The sequence below is a fragment of the Erythrolamprus reginae genome, chromosome 2 (assembly GCF_031021105.1).
Source record: "Erythrolamprus reginae isolate rEryReg1 chromosome 2, rEryReg1.hap1, whole genome shotgun sequence".
Lineage (NCBI taxonomy): Eukaryota > Metazoa > Chordata > Lepidosauria > Squamata > Dipsadidae > Erythrolamprus > Erythrolamprus reginae.
Genome location: NC_091951.1, coordinates 163,108,117 through 163,129,794, shown reverse-complemented (window position 1 = coordinate 163,129,794; position 21,678 = coordinate 163,108,117). Strand labels below are relative to the sequence as shown.

Here is a 21,678-nt window from a genome sequence, read left to right as displayed (position 1 = left end):
GTATATCTAACTTAAAACTATTCCAGATGCACTTAAACATGTACTGAGAACGAAGTGGGCTGAAGCCTGGGAATCTTCAACAAACCCTCCCTCCCTGACTTTAAACAAGCCTTGAAAATCTGGCTCTTCCACTCTGCTTTGTGCTATGCAGTTGTTGGATGTCTTTCGGTTGGGTTTTGATTAGGGAAGAAGATTTTTTTAAAAAATTGTGTTCTGTGTTGTTGTTCCTTTCTATTCTTTCTTGGTATTTCTTGTCTTCTTTAAAAACATAGTATGCTGGCCAGGGTTAAAGTTAGACAACCGCAGAAATGTCTTATAAATGAACAAACAAGACCTACCAGTGTTGGGCATAGACCCACTAACTGAGGAATTAGTAAAGCAGTAATTGTAAAAAGATTGGCAGAACCTGAGAGTGGAGTTAAAAGAGGGATCGGCCAAGAATCTTTACATAGTCACAAGCGAACTATGTCCAACCATCCCTGATGGCTGTTGACCCTTCTTTAACTTCAAATAGGTTCTAATTGATAGTTGAGAAGAAGTTAGTTATGTAGCAACAATTGGCTTAATTGGATCTTCACATATGACCTTGGTTTTTTCTATCATTCATTTTTTTAATTGAATGGTGTGATGACCTAGAGGTGGAGCTCTCACCTCACAATCAGGAGGCTGTGAGTTCAATCCTAGGTAGTGGCAGATAGGGGCGTGCATAAGTGCACTTATGTGCCTAATGTCCTTGTCCTACTATCTTATTATCCTTTCTATTACTATGTTCTACTTACCGTATATACTCGAGTATAAGCCGAGTTTTTTAGCCCAAAAACTGGGCTGAAAAACACAGCCTCGGCTTATACTCGGGTCATTGACAAAGTCACCACACGAGGGCGCCATTGGTAGTTCCTCTCCCTGCCTCAAGCAAATGAGGCAGCCATTTGCTCCAACCGAGAGAGGGAAAAAGCAATGGTGAGTAACTATTCTTTGCTCTGTCTGCATTGTCCTTAGTCGGATTAAAAAGGCCCCCTGCTGTCAGATTCTCCTCCCCCTCCTTTGAAAGGATTTAAACTGTTTAAAAAATGGTATTTTGTGGTAGTTGCTGTCCTTGCTTGGATAGGATCTAATAATGTGTTATGAGGCAGAGCTAGACAGGAATTCTTTTTCTATCTGTCTATTTTTCTATCTATCTATTTTTCTATCTATCTATTTTTCTATCTATCTATCTATCTATCTATCTATCTGTATCTATTTCTATCTATCTATCTATCTATCTATCTATCTATCTATCTATCTATCTATCTATCTATCTATCTATTTTTCTATCTGTCTGTCTGTCTGTCTATCTATCTTTCTATCTATATCTATCTGTCTATCTATCTATCTATCTATCATCTATCTATCTATCTGTATCTATTTCTATCTATCTATTTTTCTATCTATCTATTTTTCTATCTATCTACTTTTCTTTCTATCTATCTATCTATCTATCTATCTATCTATCTATCTATCTATCTATCTATCTGTATCTATTTCTATCTATCTATCTATCTATCTATCTATCTATCTATCTATCTATCTATCTATCTATTTTTCTATCTGTCTGTGTGTCTGTCTATCTGTCTATCTATCTTTCTATCTATATCTATCTATCTATCTATCTATCTATCTATCTATCTATCTATCTGTATCTATTTCTATCTATCTATCTATCTATCTATCTATCTATCTATCTATCTATCTATCTATCTATCTATCTATCTATTTTTCTGTCTGTCTGTCTATCTATCTTTCTATCTATCTATATCTATATCTATCTATCTATCTATCTATCTATCTATCTATCTATCTATCTATCTATCTATCTATCTATCTATCTATCTGGTTTTCTATGCTGATAACCTCACAGCAGCTAATGCTGAAGCTCTTCTTTGGATACACTTATTTATTTATTTGTTTGTTTGTTTGTTTATTTATTTAATTGGATTTGTATGCAATCCCTCTCCAAGGACTCAGGGTGGCTCACAGCATATATAAAAACAGAACAATAATGTAAATCCAATTAATGATGAGAAGGAATCCAGTTTTGAAGGATTTTAACTGTTAGGTTTTAGCTTTGTTCCTGATCGAGCTACTTTTTTTACTTTTTAATTTATTGTTAATATTGTTAATTTGTTTACCCTCTTTTAAATTTACAGAGCTAGTTTACTGGTTTTCTTTAAAATAAATATTCTAAAACATGTCTCAATTAATGTAATTTTATTGTTTTCCATTTTTATAAGTTACCAGTAGCCACTGCATTTTCTAACCTCGGCTTATACTCGGGTCAATACGTTTTCCCAGTTTTTGTGGCAAAAATTGGTGCCTCGGCTTATACTCGGGTCGGCTTATACTCGAGTATATACGGTATGTTATGTTATGTTAATATGTACTATAATACTATACTTGTTTGACAAATAAAAAAATAAAAAAATTTCTTTCTCTGGGCACAATGAGTAAATATCTGCTGCATTGGTGACAGCAAGGGTGTCCAGCCAGTAAACACTCACTCCATTCAGTTACCCTTACTCCACACTGATGCAAAGGATTACGGGGTCATTAAAAAAAATCATCTTCTTAATTAATGGTTACCACTTGTTTGAATTTAGATAAGCAAAACGAAATTCAAGGGAGGTTGAACTTGTGGCTACCCAGGGATTCTAGGCTGCTCACTCTTTTGACTATGCCCCCAGCTTCTGTCACTCTTTTTCCTATAGTGATTGAACATTATCTGTAACTGGGCATCTGTCCACTTTATCAAAGCCTTTGCCATTGCCTGCAGAGTCTCTCCCCCACCTCTGAATGCCTACTGGCCAGTGCTATGTCACCTACCTGCTTGCTGGGTCCTTCCCTTGATAGGGATACTGCGGGGGCCATCACCTGCAGCGTTGAAGGCAAGGATGGAGATGAGGTAGGCAGTGTAGCCCGTCAGGTTCTTCAGCTTGACACCACTCTCTGGTAAGAAGAGTGTTTTCACCCTTTCAGTTTCATTCTGTCGCTGAGCTTCCCAGAAATAAATCTGTGGAATGGGGGAAATCGAATGCAATCAGAGGATATGGAAGGAAAAAATAAAGGAGAAAATAAAGAGGCAAGAGGATGAAATAAAGAATTTTCATTCTAGTGGTTATGCATCACATCTTTTCTTTCAGAGTTGCATTTAATCGACTCTTTAGAAAAAAGCTCTTCAGTGGTGTTGGTTGTACCATGGTAAACTATAATTACCCAATAACAAGGTAATACATTAAGAGATACTTAATGGAGTGATATTTCAAGAAAAAAAAATTAAGTTTCCCTTAAGTCAACCTTGATTCCTGGTGACTACATTGTCCTCTGGGGTCTGCTACAATTTTCCAGTCTTGTCTATACCTATGAGATTTCATAATAGTCTCCCATCAAAATACTAATCAGATTTGACCCTGACTAGCTTTTCTAAGATTGGCTACAGCTAGCTAGGTGCTGCCATCTAGCCACCACAGGACACTGCAAAATTGAAAAAGCAATGGCCCATTTAATAACTGCCGAGTTACTTGAAGAATTCAAAGGTGCTGATGTTTCTGCCTCATAAATACACAGGTAATAATTTATATAAGCATTACTTCTCTCTTGCACTGGCTGTGGATCAGTTTCCGGTCACAATTCATAGTGTTGGTTATGACCTATAAAGCCCTACATGGCATCGGGACCACCTGCAGCCGCACGAATCCCAGCGGCCGATTAGGTCCCACAGAGTTGGCCTTCTCCCGTCAACAAACCAATGTGGTCTGGCGGGACCCAGGGGAAAAGCCTTCTCTGTGGTGGCCCCGACCCTCTGGAATCAACTCCCCCACCGGAGATTAGGACTGCCCCCATCCTCCTTGCCTTTCATAAACTCTTGAAAACCACCTATGTTGCCAGGCATGGGGAAATTGATATACCCCTTAGCTGTCTCGGTTTATGTATGGTTTGTTTGGGTTGTATGATTGTTTTTTAATAAGGGTTTTTAAAACTGTTTTAATATTGGATTTGTATATGATGTATTGCCTGTTGTAGGCCGCTCCGAGTCCTCGGAGAAGGGCGGCATACAAATCTAATAAATTATTATTATTATTATTAATTATTATAGACATTTGTCTAAGGTTGGAACTTGATAAAGCATTTTCTTTCTCTTTTCCTTAATGCAAGGGGGGAGGAATGTCTTGATACATGAGCGGTGGAAGTGCTAATCAAAGCATGGCAACATTGTGTGCCTCCTCTCAGATTATTTTCTAGAGGGAGGGGGGAACTGAGGAGAGAAGGATTTGGGAGGCATGGATGTAAGAACAGGTCTCAGGGATGCTAAGAGTCCTATTGTGGGAAAATCTTCATCCATCAGAGGGATGGAATTAGGAATACATCTGGAATCAGGAAAGGCAAATAGATGTGGAGTACATCTGTACCTGTTTATAAACAATTTTAAGTTGTTTAGCAATGTGACTTGGTTTATTTTAATGTTAATACAATGGCTGCACTATCCTACATCTTCCCCACATTGGACATAATGATGGACAGTTGAGAAATAGAGGAGGGAAAAAAAATCTAAAACAGAGAAAGTTTTAGCGGTATCAGCAAGAAAAGAGATCCTGCATAAACCCAGAATTTATGGGCTTTTGTTTGAATTTTGAAGAGCAAACGATAGTAAGAAAAGGACACTTGCAAAAAGGAGATGTGTGACAGGGATGAATCTATGAACATTTTAAAAAAATTGTTAACTATCACACTGTTCAAAGAATTTTTAAGCAGGATGTGGTGGTCTAGTGGTTAAGATGCTGGACTTGTTGATAAAAAGATTGGCAGTTTAAGACCCGAGCACCATGCAATGGGGTGAGCTCCCGTTCTTGTTCCAGCTTCTGCCAACTTAGCAATTTGAAAACATGCATATGCGAATAGATAAATAGGTGCAACTTTGATGGGAAAGTAACAGCGTTCCATGAGTCTTTGACACATAGCTATGCCGGCCACATGACAATGTAAGCATCTTAGCACAATGCTGGCTCCCTCAGCTAGGAAATTGAGATTAGCACCATCCCCTAGATTCAGACAAGATTATACAGAGGAAATTTTTACCTTTTTTTTTTAAATGAAAGAAATGTCTTCAGGGAACTCGGACAAATGAAATTAAATCAAAATGTATTTTAAAGCAAAGGATCTCATTAATGGTAGGTGTACTGTATTCCTTTTATAGGAAATCCTTGTATCCACATGACAACCCCCACTCTAGCTGTGGGGTTGTCATGTGGAAAATATCAAAATTAAGATTTTTCATTCTTCCACTAGGCAAAACTGTGCAAGTAATTAAATCTTAGTCTTGATTTACAGGGTGAATAGAATGATACACAGTGCAATTCTGAAGTCATTTTTGGATGACATCCAGATTTCCACGGAGAAGCTGGACCTTCCATGAAGTCATGGTACCAAAGAGACGGCAACAAACAGGTTCCATGGCAACACAACTTGGCACCCTTGTAGTTTCTTAGGAAACAAGAAAGCAACTTTCCTCAAAGGTCACTTCTAAACTGTCCCCTTGTTCCTTGATTGGGCATATGAAGCCAGATGATATTTATCTAATATTGGCAAAAGAACACTTCTGGCTCACAACTGCCCAACTCGGAGACAATAGATCAAGGTGGCCTTTTAGCAGTTACGAACTGGAAGAATGCCAGACATTGCTTTGAATTAAGGCCATTTCTATCAGAGCTTTAATTGCATATAGTAAGGTTACAAAACCAATATATTTTCTGGAGTACATATCTGTCTAAAATTCCTTTCCTTAGCCAAATTCTTGCATTTGTGCAGGCCAGGGGGCCCTGACTCCCAGGCAGTGGCCCACTACTGGGCCTTGAGATGTGGGAAACCAGGCCACGGAAGTGGCATGCAGCAAGAACACAAATGTGTGCATCTCCACTTGTGTGAACTGCACACACACTTGCCAGTAACTTAAGATGAACCATCTCCTCTCCCCCTCCACCACTGGTCTGAAAAACTGGAAAGGATGGGGAACTCTAGTGTATGCATTTAATCCCTAAACTATACTATATTATATTATAATATTTTATATATAATATTTTATATAGGGGCTAAGTTTTGGCTCTTATAGCACAGGCAGATATGGCTAACCTTTTTTTCCTTAGGTGCTGAAAGTGTGTGTGCATGTGCTATTGCACATGCCTGAGTGCCTACACCCATAATTCAATGTCTGGGGAGGGCAAAAACTGCTTCCCCTGCCCCCCAGAGGCCCTCTGGAGGCCAGAAATGGCCCATTTCCTATCTTCTGGTGGGCCCTGTAGGTCCGTTTTTCACCCTCCCCCAGGCTCCAGAAGCTTCCCTAGAGCCTGGAGAGAGTGAAAATGCCCTCTCCCATCCCTGGAGGTCCTCCGGAAGCTGAAAATGCCCTCCCAGAGCCTCCGTGTGACCCAAAAATCAGCTGGCTGGTGCATATATGCACCCTGGTGCTAAACTAGGGCAACATCTCACATGCAGGCAGATATGGCACTGCGTGCCATCTGTGGCATGCATGGCATAGGTTCGCTATCACTTACATAGGGATTATTCCATTCCATTGCATTATTATGTTATATTACTAATTGCAAGGGTTAAACATATTGGTTTTAAAATAAAATAAAAAATAAAATACATTTCATCATGCCTTTGGTGAGGGAGAGTGACACTGGTCATTTCATTGCCCTTGCTATCTTTTATCTTTTTAAATCAACTTTTTTTTGGGTTAGATTATTGTGATCTACCCAGATTTGGGCAGAATGCAATTTAAGCAAACAAGTAAGCAAACAATATCCAGCCGACCTGCCCTGTTAGCGGTTGAATTATTTGAGCTAGTCCCAAATATTAGGAATGCATTAATATTGTACAGGAAGTTTATAAAATGACCATGACTATACTATGTGAGCTGGAAAGGCTGTCCTTTATACTTGTGGGATATAAACAGAAACAAGAACGACAATTTCTCCAAGTTGATGACAGGCCCAGTGTTCTATTGGTAACTCAACAGCATCACTTACAGGTAAAATGTGGAACTGCTTCCCCCCCACTTTTGTTTATTTGCACTCTAGCTGTGGGGCTGTCTCAGAATTGCTCACATTATGAAATAGAGGTAGGGCAAGTTGTGATATACATAAATATTTATTATTTATTTTCTGCCATTCTTTCAAGAGCATAGAGTGGTATATATATAGTGTTCTCCCCATTTATTTTTCTCCACAAAAGCCCTTTGGGTGTTGATCGGACCCAGCAAGAAGCATTGACCGAAAATCACCTAGTGAGTTTCTGTGGTTGAGGGTGAGCTAGAATTGTGTCTCCTACTCTAATATCTTAATTTTTGCGCTACATTAATTGTTAATACATAGGCTGCTTGTGGCTCCCAGTGCCCCATTTCATAGAATTTCAGGCAGTGATGGGATTCAGCTGGTTTGCACTGGTTCAGATGAACTGGTTGTTAAATTATTCAACCTCTGCTATCAAAGTGGATCCTGGGTGCTGCGCTGCAATGGAAAAACAGGCAATAGAGTGGCTGGTGTGAGGGGAAAAGGCTTTCCCCCTTCCTTCTCCCTGTTCCTCCTGCTTCCTGCATGCCAGCCACCCCATTGTCCATTTCTCCATTGCAGTTCAGTGTCCAGGATCCATTTTGATAGTGGTGGGTGAGTAATTTAACAACCAGTTCACCAAGGGTCAGGCTGGGCCACTCCTCCCATGACAGCTAGCCTGACTCTGGTTGAACTGGTTATTAAATTATTTAAATCCCACCACTGATCTCAGGGCAGAAAGAAACCATTATGTTGGGTACAGACTTCCATATGTATGTATGTTTGTGTGTATGTATCTATGTATGTATGTATGTATATATGTATGTATGTGTGTATTTGTTTGTTTGTTTATTTATTTATTTGACTTCTATGCAGCCCAATCTCAAAGGACTCAGGGCGGCTTACAACAATAATAAAAATACAATATAAATAGATACAACGCAACAAAAAAGAAGTCGAACATTATCTAAAACTAGAACATTATCTAAAACTAAAACCCCATTAAAAAGTTATTTTAAAAAGGCAGTCACAATCATACACATGCACACCATTCATAGATTTGGCCATCAAGAGTTGGAAGTAAATTTATTGCCCCCAGACCTGTCGACAGAGAATATTAAAGATTCCCTTTATATTCCTCTATAAACACATCCAGTGAAGGAAGACTGTTACCTCCCATAATAGTGGGTTTCATTATTGAACTGTTTCCTTCAGATTTTTTTTCCATAACACTCAGCTACATTAGATACTTTATTATTGTCATTTTATGTATATACACAGTATACCCATACAACGAAATTCACATAATGCCTAAAGACCAGGCCCATCACACATAATAATTCCCAAAACATGTCCCATCCACCACAAATTCCCCACCCTGAACCACCCAAATATGCACACAACAGACCAAATAATACTGTCCAACGGCTTACTGATGGCGACTATTTAGATCCCTGGTTCTCAATGTGGGGCCATGCCCCACAGGGGGGCAATTGGAACCTCGTTTAAACCTAGTTAATGGCCTTTTAGGCTTCCTCCACATGAGAAGTTCACTTTTTGAATAATAAGTATATATGTCATGGGCGTGTGTGTGTGTCAGGATTTTAGAGATGCTTAGGTGGGGCATGGCCAAAAAAAGGTTGGGAACCACTGTTTTAGATCATTGTTAAGTGCAATTATAGCACTGGGATAAAAACTATTCAAAAAACATGTGGTCTGAGTTTTTAATTGTTGTGTATGTTCTGCAGAAGGTTGTAAGCAGGATGAGAAGAGTCTCTGAGAATGTTGTGCACCTTCTTAAAACAGCAAGATGCAAAGATATAGTTCAAAGCTGGTAGCTGAAGCCCAATGATACTTCTGGGCAGTTTTAATGATTCTCTGTAAAATGTTTTTGTCTTCTGCAGAGCTGCTCCCTTGCCAAGCAAGAATGCCATATGTCTGGACACTCTCAATGGTGCTGTGATAATAGGACAGCAATATATGCTGAGATAGATTTATCTTCCTGAGTATTCTCAGGAAATGCAGCCTCTTCTATTCCTTCTTCACAAGAATGTTAACATTCATAGTCCATGAGAGGTCCTCTGAGGTATAAATATCCAGAAATGTAAAACTACCAACTCCCTCCACCTCCTCACCATTTATATGCAATGGTAAGTGTACATCTCTCTTCCTTCTGAAGTCAATTATCAGTTCTTTAGTTTTTTGGCGTTAAGTGTAAGATTATTTTCTTTATACCACAATGTCAGCTCTTCTACTTTCTTTCTATAAACAGACTCATTGTTCTTATTGTCACGCTGAGTATTGACAGCCCCAGAGACATTCAAAGTCATTCAGTAATTAAATAGTTAACTGTGTGTGTTTTTTATTAAGTCCTCCTACTATGATGTAAAATCCTGCCACGTCATTAAACATCACATCCGTCTTTATCCTATTCTCCATTTTAGAAAAGTTAGTTCTTTGTTAGCTGCCATAATGTGAAGATGTATTTTATTTGCCCCTCGTGGCATATTTAATTTTTTTGTACTTTTATAATAAAAAGAAACCTTGTTTTGAAAACAAATGTTCTCTCTCTCAATCCGTCGCCTTCAGGATTATTTATGGTCCACACGGACTGTAATTACGCTAATCCTGACACTTATTAATGAGCCCCACCACTGTTGTATCATCCGTAAATTTAATAATTGCGTTGGTGTTATACAATGGGGTGCAGTCATTTGCATACAGGGAATAAAGGAAAGGGCTTGGCACACAACCTTGGGGGGCTCCTGTGCTTAGTATCAGAATGGAAGAATGATGAGATCCATCCTTGCTGACTGGGGCCTATCTGTCAAAAATCCTTTATCCACAAGCAAATCCTCTGATTCATAACCAAAATGGACATTTTAAGAAACAACCTGTTGGGTAGAATGGTGTTAAAGGCAGAGCTATAATCAACAAATACCAACCTTACATAAGTTCCCTGTTGTTCCAAATGATTCAATACAGTATAGACAACAATAGACATAGCATCATCAATTGATCTATTACTCCTATATGCAAATTATATTGGTCCAAAGTAGATGGAAGACTAGCCTTAATATAGTTCAACACCAGTGTCTCAAAAAATTTCATGACAACAGATGTCAAAACTATGGAGAGAGCCAGTTGGGAGGTGTGGCATGCCTGGGTCACTGCCAGTTCTAGCTTCCCAGGCCACCAAGTTACTACCAGTTCCATCAGACCGCTCCGAACTGGGAGGAACTCACCTCTTGGTACTACACTGGGTTAGATCAGTCTTTCTCAAACTTGGCCACTTTAAGGTGTGTGGACTTCAGCTCCCAGAATTCTTTGGGTGGTGTTGGCAGGGGAATTCTAGGAGTTGAAGTCCACTCATCTGAAATGGCCAATGTTAAGGAACACTGTTCAAACCAGTTGTAGTTTCCCTGGCACCCAAAATATTGCAACTAATTTTCATAGTGTTATGGAGTGTTTTTCAAGGTTTGGATTAGGTTTAGACAATAGTTGAGACCAGCATGACGCTGGAAGACCTCCTGAGATTGGGTTATGTTGAAAAGATGCTCTTCTCTATTATTAAAACAAAACAAAAACAGGCATAATAATACCTGCCTTTAAAAGAGCAAGAGGGAACTGTAAGATGCTGAAACATAGAAACATAGAATACTGACGGCAGAAAAAGACCTCATGGTCCATCTAGTCTACCCTTATACTATTTCCTGTATTTTATCTTACAATGGATATATGTTTATCCCAGGCATGTTTAAATTCAGTTACTGTGGATTTACCAACCACGTCTGCTGGAAGTTTGTTCCAAGGATCTACTACTCTTTCAGTGAAATAATATTTCCTCACGTTGCTTTTGATCTTTCCCCCAACTAACTTCAGATTGTGTCCCCTTGTTCTTGTGTTCACTTTCCTATTAAAAACACTTCCCTCCTGAACTTTATTTAACCCTTTAACATATTTAAATGTTTCGATCATGTCCCCCCTTTTCCTTCTGTCCTCCAGACTATACAGAAGGAAAAGGGGGGACATGATTGAAAAATATTTGTTTCTAGAAGAGGACTTGTAGGTTAAATTTTATCAGCAAAAGCAAATGAGAGTACTGTGCTACCTTAAGGACGAAACAATTAACTTGTTGTCTCCATGATGTCTGTGTTATTACCAATTACTTTTTTCTAATGAATGACCATAGGTAATACTGTAATGATCATTATATTTTCCTATATTTTATTTCACACTGATTTCTATCCACCCAGCCATCAGTGTATACAACTATAACTCTGGGTAATTCTGTGCAATTCTAATATTCATCAGACATTAGTCTGTGGAATGGTATGGATTAATGATCATGCTAATTTCCAGCGTGCCATAAAACTTTCTGTGGTGCCATCTAGCCTGACGCTGGACATTAATCTTCATTAATGCAAGCTTTCCTAAAAGATTAGCAATATAGCAACAAAGAATAATATGCTGTGATGTATTTATGTAATAATGGCAGAAGAAACAGCCACAGCTGTAGGTCTGTTCCCAGTTTGTACCAGGCATAGGATTCTGGCTTCCGTTTTTAATTTTTTTTCAGGGTGAAAGAAGCACCAATCCATCTCCAGGAAAGATCTTTCCCTCCCACCATTGTGCGATTATCTTGCTGCCTTGAGAGGTCCCTGATGCTCTCTGAATTTGATTATTTTCTTTCATTGCAGTGCACTGATAAAGTTATCTAATTTGGGTAACGAAACATCTGCAAAAATCTCAACCAAGCTCAGAAAGCACCAACTCTGAGCTACAAATATTCTCCTTTATTGGTACCTTGTAGCCTTGGATGTCTCCATTCTGTGTCTCAGGAGGTGGAGGCTCCCAAGTAATGTCGAGTTGGGTCGCTGTGATGCTTTGGATGACGACATTCTGTGGTGCAGCTGTAGGGACTGAAGAAAGCAAAGGGAATGAAAGTCAGAAATGCACTTGGCCGAGAAACAAATACATGTCTCATACAGGCGGGGGCTGCTGTTCCCGCCGCTCCCGGTGCTCTGCGCATGCAACTTTGCATCTCCAGTATGCATGTGTGTGCATCTCCAGTATGCATGTGTGTGCATCTCCAGTGTGCATGTGTGTGCATCTGTGTGAGATTTTGCTTCTGAGCATGTGCAGGAAGCAAAATCTCACGAGGGGATGTGTGTCCGTGTGAGATTTGGGCTATTTTTTTTTTGCTTCTGTGCATACGCAGAAGCAAAAAAATCGCTGAAATCTCTCTTGTGTGCATCCCCTCGTGAGATTTTGATTCATGCACATGTGCAGAAGCAAAATCTTGCTCGGATGTGTGCATACGCACACCGGAAATGCTAAGCTGTGCACTCAGCTCCAATTGTACCACCAGTGCGGCATCCTCATCCATACCGGTAGGAACCTGATACTGGCCTCATACAACTAAATGCCATGCTTTGCCCATGAACTTGCTCTTCTCAGGATCCAGGACTACTGGTATCCTCTTGCCAGTTTTGTCTTTATTGATGGAAGAATGGATATTTTGCTTCTTACTGGTTGATTCTAATAGTTTCCTTAACAAGTGACCCAGATAGCAATAACAATAGCGCTGAAGCTTATATACCACTTCACATTGCTTTACAGCTCTCTCTAAGAGGTTTTACAGAGTCAGCATATTGCCCGCAACAATCCGGGTCCTCATTTTATCAACCTCAGAAGGGTGGAAGGCTGAGTCAACCTTGAGCCAGTCAGAATCCAACTCCTGGAGTGAGCAGTGAGTTAGCCCTGCTGTTGCAGTATGGCATAAATGTTAGAATAGCATTTATATCTGGACCTCTAGCATAAAAATACTCTGCTTGTCCTGATTCTATTGTAAGCCAGGATAGGACGGCACTGACTTGCCTAATCTGCATTCCTGGTAATTACAACAGGGAAACAAAAGGGCTCAATAAACATCTCACTGATAAACAAGTTTACATCACTCCGGACATCACTCCGTTATATGATCAAAGGGGGAGATTTACATTGCCTGAAGCAAACACAGGACGAGAGGGTGATTAAGGAGATTGGTTGTCATAAGGCAGAAGGCTTCAGAGAAATTAGGTGTGAGAAACATTTGCTCTGAGGAAGTGTTTCTAGGAAATTAGTTTGTGGGAAAGGAAGGACTCAAAATATGTCATGTTTGAAGTTATGTTATTGGATGTTTGTGTATCACTTGACATGTATGTGTAATTATCCCCATTTTGCTTTTGCTCCCAAATAAAAAGAGGCACATGGCTCCATACTGTGTCACTTCACCCAGAGAGAGAATGTGTCCAAGTCTTCTTTCTAGGATTCGCGTTCGCGAGTGATCCCACACGGCTGGGTTGCTCTTAGCCCTTTTGAAGACATTGTCTTCATCAGGGACTTTGACAGCATCCACACCCTGCAGTACTGCATTCTACTGTGCCATCAAAGCTAACCCTTTCCAAAGCTCTGTGATTTAACCCTGATCTAATCCTACATACCTCAAATGGGCAGGTAAAAACATGACACGGAATAGAAAACTCTTACAAAGCATGCTTACCAGCCTCACCGACAAAGACCTCTTGGGGGGAACTGGTAGGCCCTTCACCCACAGCATTGTAGACACTCATGCGGATCTCATAACGGCGGTGTTTGTTCAGATCTGCAAAGATGGAGAAAATCAGTGATCATTTAGGAGCAGGGAGGAGAGCTCACTTGGGCTGCCTCCATAGTAGCAGCACATACTTTCTGGTTAGCCTCCTTTCATTTTCGTCCCACTATTCCTTGCTTGAGAACCTGGCTACATGGTGTGTCCAATTTTCTGCCCAATTTCTTTAGATGGGAAAAATAGAAGCAACATATTGTTTTTGACTAAAAAAAAAAAGCAAGCAGACACCAAACAAAGCAAGAACAAGACCTCTGGTTTATTGCATGGTTTCTAATATGTGAACTTTAAATGGGGAAAATTAATTATAGCTGTGTGTAAAGTTGCTGTTTTAAACAATGAGAATAGAACTTATATTGTTCAAGGTCGCTTCCTATCACCTCCATTCAGCTCCATGATTCCCGGACCTCATTTCTTTTTTCAATACCCCAAAGAGGAGGTTGCTCTCCTTTCTATTATTTCTCCATTTCATCTTACTGCACTTACAATACAGTACGGATGTGAAATGTTCCAAGACATGCTACTATAAACTATTGATCAGTGTGAACTACATTAGTTCTGTTACTTAAATGGAATTCTCAAAATGGGTTCGGTTATTTCTTATAGTACACTCAAGAAAAACCTGCAGAAATTACCCTTACTAATGTTTGGATTTGGTAAAAGAGGGATAATAGAGTTAATTGTAAACCACATCTACTACCACTACTTTTACAGGAAGGTGACTCTAGTGTATGGCATCTTTTCTTCCAGACATGCTGACTGTATCATTCCCAGCAATCCTATTGTGAGGAAGAAGGGGTTGCTTCACACACACAAGCCCAGTGCGACACAAGCAGAGACAGGAGTACAGGCCAAAGAGGGAGCTCCCACTTACTGTCCAGCTCGTATTGTGTCAGGGAAGCCTCGCTCAGGTTCTGCATGGCGTATGTTGCTGTGGGATGGCAGATGGTCAGAAAGGGAATGCAGTGCAAGGTTAGCTACACGGAAAGAAACATCTGGACAACACAAGCTAAACAAAGCAACATCATTATTGTGCAAGAAGGAAAGAAGCTCAGGGAGAAATTCCCAGTCCAAACAAAGGGGGGGGGGTCTTATTAGCGGAGTGGGGAGGAAGGGAGGGAGGGAAAGGTGACAAATAGCTAGAAAGGGAAGGACAATAAAGCTTCAAAGGACAAACAAACTTTCCCAGCATCTATTACAGCCATTAGGATAGATTGGATATACGCATCCCATCATTCAGTATTCCTCTTCTGGCAACCAAAACCTTGAGCTGCTAAGGACTGACACACTGACACAAAGCTTGCAACCCCAAGAGGACCAAATACAACAATATTCTGATGCAACAAAAGGCCCTAAACAACTGCTCTAGATATTCTCTTTAGGGGAGGTTTTTATGCTGGATGTGCTTGTTTGTAAATTTATAATAGGGGGCCTGGGTATATTTATCTTAGTAAGTCACTGGAATGATTGATCTATAACATATTGCAGGGTTATTTTTTTACCCAGCTGTTTTATTAACCAGTATGATACATACTGTATTTTTCGTAGTATAAGACGCACACACACCCTTCAAAAGAGGTTGAAAATTTGAGTGTGTCTTATACTCTGAATGTAGATTTTTTGAAGCTTTTTCCCCCAGCCCAAACAAGTTGCTAATGATCTTCCTGTCTTGCAGGATTTTTTCATTGCTACTCCAAAGTTTTTTTCCAGCCCCAAGTCTTTGCAGGCTTGTTTTCATTGCTACTCCCTCTGAAGATTTTTTTTTAGCCTTAAAATAAAATAGGATAAAATGAAGTGATGAAGCTGACCAGACAAAGGGCACTAACCAGATGAATAGGTAGGTAGATTTCCCCCCTATTTTCCTCCCCCAAAACTAGGTGAGTCTTATACTCCAAAAATATAGTACAGTACATGATTACAAACTGCATGTGAACCCAGGGGAATAGGTTTCCCAATTTTCAAAGTATTGTTTTATGATGGATTTTAAGATTTCTTGAAAAAGAGATTGTTTTAGATGATGGATTAGAAAGAGGAATCTTTGATAGTGCCATTTTGCAATTTCGATGGCTTTTTGCTGGAGTTAGCATTTTCAGTACAAAGTTCAATCATGTATTGCTCTAGGATAGTTTCTGGATTTATTAGTATTGGAGGAGCTGTACTGTACTAAATAGAAGCCATATCATTGTAGGAAGCATTTTGTAAAATCTTCAGGACAAGGTCTTATGAACAGCTTGCTTGGGAATGATATTGCAGACTCATTTAAAAGCAAACAGTACAGCAGCAGAACAGAGATCTGGTGAGCAAAAAACATTGTGATTGTCCTTAATTCATACATTCTCCCTCTGCAGACTTACGGGTCAACTCTGTCCATCTGGCATTGGGACTGCCCACAGTACGGGCAATAAAGCCTCGTACCCCTTCGTATGGAAGCTCCCGATATCGGATGCGAAAGCCTAGCAAGATGCCATTGATTTTGTCCTCAGATGGGGCCTGTATAAGAAAACACAGTGAATACAAAAGTGACTCCTCAATATCTCCAAATGTGACAGTTCTGGGGGATGCTTTTGTACTCTCATGCATTCCCTGCTAGCAGGATGGAATGTAGCAATATAGGCAGAAGATGCCTCAAAACTGGATTGAAATAATTTCACTATCCATTTTGGATCCCTCAAGTCTACATTCCACAAGCTGTTTTTTATAATTCCACTGTCAATGTCTTTATGTTACTGGTTCTCTGCCCCCCTCCACTATATGCATGCCAACTAGAGTTCTCTATACACTGCAAAGAGGGTTGTCCTTTCCTGGGGCACAAGATCCATTGATGGTGTCCTATGATTCAATAGCAAAATCAACTACCCTATTATGAACACAAAACCTTTCTTTGTATTAGCTATTGGCTTAAATAATACAGTTAGGTGTGAGTAATAGAGGAACTATTATTCTGCTTATTCAAAATAAGTTGCAGTCCTGATATCTTTGTTCAGATTTACTTGCATAAAGTTGCATAATAGAAGTTCTGGAACACAAGCTTAGAGCACTGTACCAAACATCGTACAGTATAGATGGCGAACCTTTCTTGATTCGTGTGCCAAAAGGGTGTATGTGTGCACACTAGTACGTGTGAATGTGCCCACACCCATTCCCTCCCCACCACGCATGCCCAAAAAACCCCTGTCCCCATGCGTGTGCACAGACCTCACTAAAGTCTGGGACAGTAAAAAATAGCCCAATGGGCAAACCGGAAGTTTGGAAAAATGAATTTCTGATTTCCTCATTGTGGCATTTTTCACACTGGAGGCTTCAGGGAAACTTCCTGAAGCTCTGGAGTACAAAAAACAGCACAACAGGCAAATCCAAAGTCTGTTTTTCCAAACTTCCGGTTTGCCCATTAGGCCATTTTTTGCACTCAGGGGCTTCAGGAAGCTTCCCCTGAAGCCTCCGGAGGGCAAAACAGCCTTCCTCAAGGCCAAAAATAAGCTGGCCAACGTGCCCTCTGATATGGCTCCTCGTGCCACCTGCGACACATGTGCCATAGGTTGGCCATCACTGGTATAGTATAAGAAAGAAAAACATTTCTTTTAATTACGGGAATCCTTGAACATTCTGATTCTTTTATTCAACGAATGAAAGAATAGATGACTCTACCTGCCAGCGGATCAACACAGATGTGGTGGTATGTGGTGTCACTGACAAAATAGTGGGAGCTTCGTCTGGGGCTGAGGAAAAGAAGAATTACAAGTCAGATACGTAAGCTACTTTTTTATGATTTTTAAAAAAGTGCCAGGAAGTGCAAGCTATTATCTTTCACAGAAGTTCAAATGACAAGGGTTTTTTGGGGAGATGAGTGTGAGTACAATTTCCTTCCAGATTGGAGGATATAATAATCCTAAAACAGGATGACTTTCTGGTGGAATAATTCGCTAATCTGCAGTAATGAATCCACTTGTAACAGGTTTATCTTGCTTTTTAAAAAAAGAACAGCCTCATCTACATACATTCTTAATTTGTTAAGGAACCCTTGTTTCCTCTATTTATCATTCTTTTCATTAGTTTCTTTATAGATTTTACCCCATTATATTTTCTATTTTCAGTTTCTATTATAACTCTATTGCTTGTCTTCATTGTGCCTCTCACTATTGTCTCAACCGTCCCTGCTGTAACAAACTGCTCGGTTTGTCACAGCAGAAAGTTTGCTTCCCACAATAGCCAGCTTTATCTATGGCTCCTTCTTTTGTAATCTAACACAAACAAGGCCATTACCAATAAAACATAAGAGATAAATCTACAACAAGGGAAAGATATTGGTGGAGCTGAATAGGAGTTTGATGTGATATGGGTTATACAAGTGGGAAACCAGATAGTAGAGAAGGGGCAAACACTCTCCCCCTCCTTTCTTTATTCTTTCTTAGACCTGATTTTGTTTTGTCTACTGGTAGAGCTAGTACATTTTGAAGATGAGATCTTTTCAGACAGCCTAGGGGAAAGATAATCAGGGTTCCCAGGAATGCAACAATGCCCTCGCTGAATTCATATTACCGTTTACATCTCTTTTTTCAAGACTGGAGGAAAAAGGTTTTAAATTGGGTAGTAAAATAATTTGTGACCTTGCATGTTTGCATACCAGCCTGTAGTGTGGTGAGTGATTCAGACTCTACACTGTATTCACTGTCACCGATGTCATTGGTTGCCTTGACACGGAATTTGTAGGTGGTGAATGGCTTCAATCTGCAAATAGAATGCAGGGTTATCTGGTTTAGTTTTGGAAGAAAAAATTCCCACCCATGTTTACTGTCCTCTGCTTGCTAAGACCTATATTCTAACTTTTTTTTTTGGTTCCCAAACCAGCAAATTCTTCCTAAGGCCTTTCTTTCTTTCTTTCTTTCTTTCTTTCTTTCTTTCTTTCTTTCTTTCTTTCTTTCTTTCTTTCCTTCCTTCTTTCTTTCTTTATCCGATTTGTATGCCGCCCCTCTCCGAAGACTCGGGGCAGCTAACAACAATAAAAAAGACAATGTAACAAATCTAATATTAAAAAATAATCTAAAAACCCCAATTTAAGAGACCAATCATACAAACAAGCATACCATGTATAAATTCTATAAGCCTAGGCGGAAGGGAAAAAATTTCAGTTCCCCCATGCCTGATGACAGAGGTGGGTTTTAAGGAGCTTGCAAAAGGCAAGGAGGGTGGGGGCAACTCTGATATCTGGGGGGAGCTGGTTCCAGACAGTCGGGGCCACCACAGAGAAGGCTCTTCTCCTGGGTCCCGCCAAATGACATTGTTTAGTCGACGGGACCTGGAGAAGGCCAACTCTGTGGGACCTAACCGGTCGCTGGGATTTGTGCGGCAGAAGGCGGTCCCGGAGATAATCTGGTCTGGTGCCATGAAGGGCTTTATAGGTCATAACCAACACTTTGAATTGTGACCGGAAATTGATCGGCAACCAATGCAGACTGCGGAGTGTTGGTGTAACATGGGCATACGTAGGGAAGCCCATGATTGCTCTCGCAGCTGCATTCTGCACGATCTGAGAAAGCATTCTGGATTTAGCTGTGGGATTTGCCCTATCTTGTCCTGTTTCCACACTTAAGAGTAAGTTATGAAAATTGAGTTCAGACTGGGAGGCCACCCTTTAAATGGGGTCCTTGGCTTATGACCAATCAGGACTAGAATTTCTGTTATTAAGCAAAACAATTAGGTGAGGTCCCCCCCCCACTCAATTTTGCAACCATTTTGGCCACAGCTGTTAAGCAAATCACTGTCATTTTTAAGTGAATCTAATATGACCTTCTGGGCCACAGCTATAAGCAAATCTGTCTTTTTCAATTGACTTTGCTTGTCGGAAGCTGGCTGGTAAAGGTTACAAACGGCAACCCCATGACTCTGTGGCACTGCCATCATGCTGGTTGCCAAGTGCTTGAATTCTGAACACATGACCATGGGGATGCTGAGACAGCTGCAAGTGTGAGGACCAATCATATAAGTCACCATTTTCAGTGCCATTGTGAATTTGAATGGTTGCTGAACAAATGGTTGTCAGTCAAGAATTGCCTGTACACAGTCTTAGATGCCAACAGTCTGACAAATTGGAACACCCAACAACTGTTTCCCTTTCTACATAAATGTCTCTCGCGCCGCATTAGTTCCTGCCTCACCTGCTCACAATGAAGGAAGTGGTGTTGTGCTTCACCGATGCGGAGTGCAGCATCCATTTCCCATCAGGGAGTTCCCGTGTTTGCACAGTATAGTATCGGACAGGCGAGAGCCCATCGCTGCCTGGCTCCCAGGACAACAGCACATTCCTGGCCTTGACATCTTTCTGCAACACAATGGGCTTGCTGGGTGGTTGGGGACGGTCTGGGAGATAAGAGAGATAGATCACTGAAAGCTGGTTTTTCAGGGGATGAAAAAGAGACATGGCAATGATAGGGGTAGGCTGGAGATTATTTTCGGGTTGGAACAATGTGCACAGGAATCCTGACCAGTAATCTAAATGTGTATCTGCCCCCCCCCTTCTGTACTCCATCCCAAACATTATCTAATTGGTTTTGAGGTCTAGTATTTTCATTGGTTTCCTAGTTTTCCATTTTGAAATGTTGCTTCTGTGCGATCACAGATGGTTCGTCCATTCATACAGTTTATGGAGATGCTTCAAACATTCCCCCCTCCCTTTTTAAAAACACAGTATATTAACTCTATGAAACCAGTTGGGTTTGGATGACCATTCTGAAAGCAGAACATAGTTGAAAAGGTTTGAGGAATAATAAATGAAAGGCACGGAGTGATACTGGTAATCCTCAATTTACAATCACAATCCAGCCTGGAATTTCTATTGCTAAGCAAGGTAGCTATTAAATGGGTTTTGACCCATTTTATGACATTCATGCCACAATTGTTAAGTGAATCACTGCAATTGTTAAGTGAATCACTGCAGTTGTTAAATTAGTAACACAGTTGTTAAGTGAATCTGGCTTCCCCATTGACTTTGCTTGTCAGAAGGTTGCAAAAAGTGATCACATGATCCTAGGACAGTGCAACCATCATATAAATACATGCCCGTCGGCAAATGGAGAAATTTTGATCATGTGACCATGGGGATGCTGCAATGTGTGAAAACTGGTTTAAAGTCAGTTTTTTTCAGTGCCGTTCTAACTTCAAATGGTGACTAAATGAATTGCTGTAAGTTGAAGACTACCTGTAACAATTTGGGTGTTTTTGTTTTTTAGAAAAAATTCATAATGAGTTTCACAATTAATCCTTTTTTTATAAGGTACAGCAGAATTCATTCAACTGATTAAGTAAGAAGAATGAGAAAATATTAACACAATTAATGTGGAAAAATGGTGATCAGTTCAATCATCATTAACTATACTACAAGCCTGGTAAATGAATGTCTTTGATATATGGCCATTGATATTCTATAAAGCTTTTACTCCTACTACAATTCTTAAAAGATGAGCACCTGGGGCATGTTTTTCCTGAAGTCTGAAAGAAAATGAATTTTCCTTGAAACAGGCTCATTATTAGAAGAAAGACTGATGGGTTTTCAGCAATAATTGATAATTTATTGCACGATGCAGTTTTCTGCAAATGCCTTCATAAGAATCTGATTTGTAATAAACAAATTACCCATTCATATTTTTTATCATCTGCTTAATAGATTGTTATCAGTGCTGAACCCAGAGAATTTTGGTTTGCTCTCTTGTGGAATATTAACGTTTGCTTGCATCTGCTACATAAGAGACAGTTATTCATGCAGATTTCCCAAAGGCTAACCTTCTAATTTGTCAGGAAATCCTTAAAAGCAGAAACATTTTGCAGAATTAAATTCTGCAGATTGGATGTCTGACTCGACTTATTCTGAAGGCGTCGATCTTGACAAATTCTGAAGGCTTTGGACGTCAGTCTTAACTTATTGAGGATAACCTCCAAAGGCTGAAACTTTAAAGTGAG

At 40.0% G+C, this 21,678-nt stretch overlaps 1 protein-coding gene across 6 annotated transcripts in view; it reads right to left on the bottom strand.

The window, feature by feature from the left end:
* The window catches only part of SDK2 (sidekick cell adhesion molecule 2), a 543,580-nt gene that overhangs the window by 32,368 nt on the left and 489,534 nt on the right, over positions 1-21,678 (bottom strand). For 4 of the 6 annotated variants that reach the window (XM_070740240.1, XM_070740239.1, XM_070740244.1 and 1 more), the window contains 8 exons: positions 19,881-20,082; positions 18,350-18,453; positions 17,374-17,444; positions 16,083-16,218; positions 14,603-14,659; positions 13,624-13,725; positions 11,886-12,001; positions 2,860-3,046 (listed from right to left, as the gene is read on the bottom strand). In XM_070740240.1, coding sequence (XP_070596341.1) covers positions 2,860-3,046; positions 11,886-12,001; positions 13,624-13,725; positions 14,603-14,659; positions 16,083-16,218; positions 17,374-17,444; positions 18,350-18,453; positions 19,881-20,082 — 975 coding nt within the window. The remainder of the gene's footprint in view (positions 1-2,859; positions 3,047-11,885; positions 12,002-13,623; positions 13,726-14,602; positions 14,660-16,082; positions 16,219-17,373; positions 17,445-18,349; positions 18,454-19,880; positions 20,083-21,678) is intronic. The other 2 variants (XM_070740242.1, XM_070740241.1) reach the window with 1 other exon arrangement.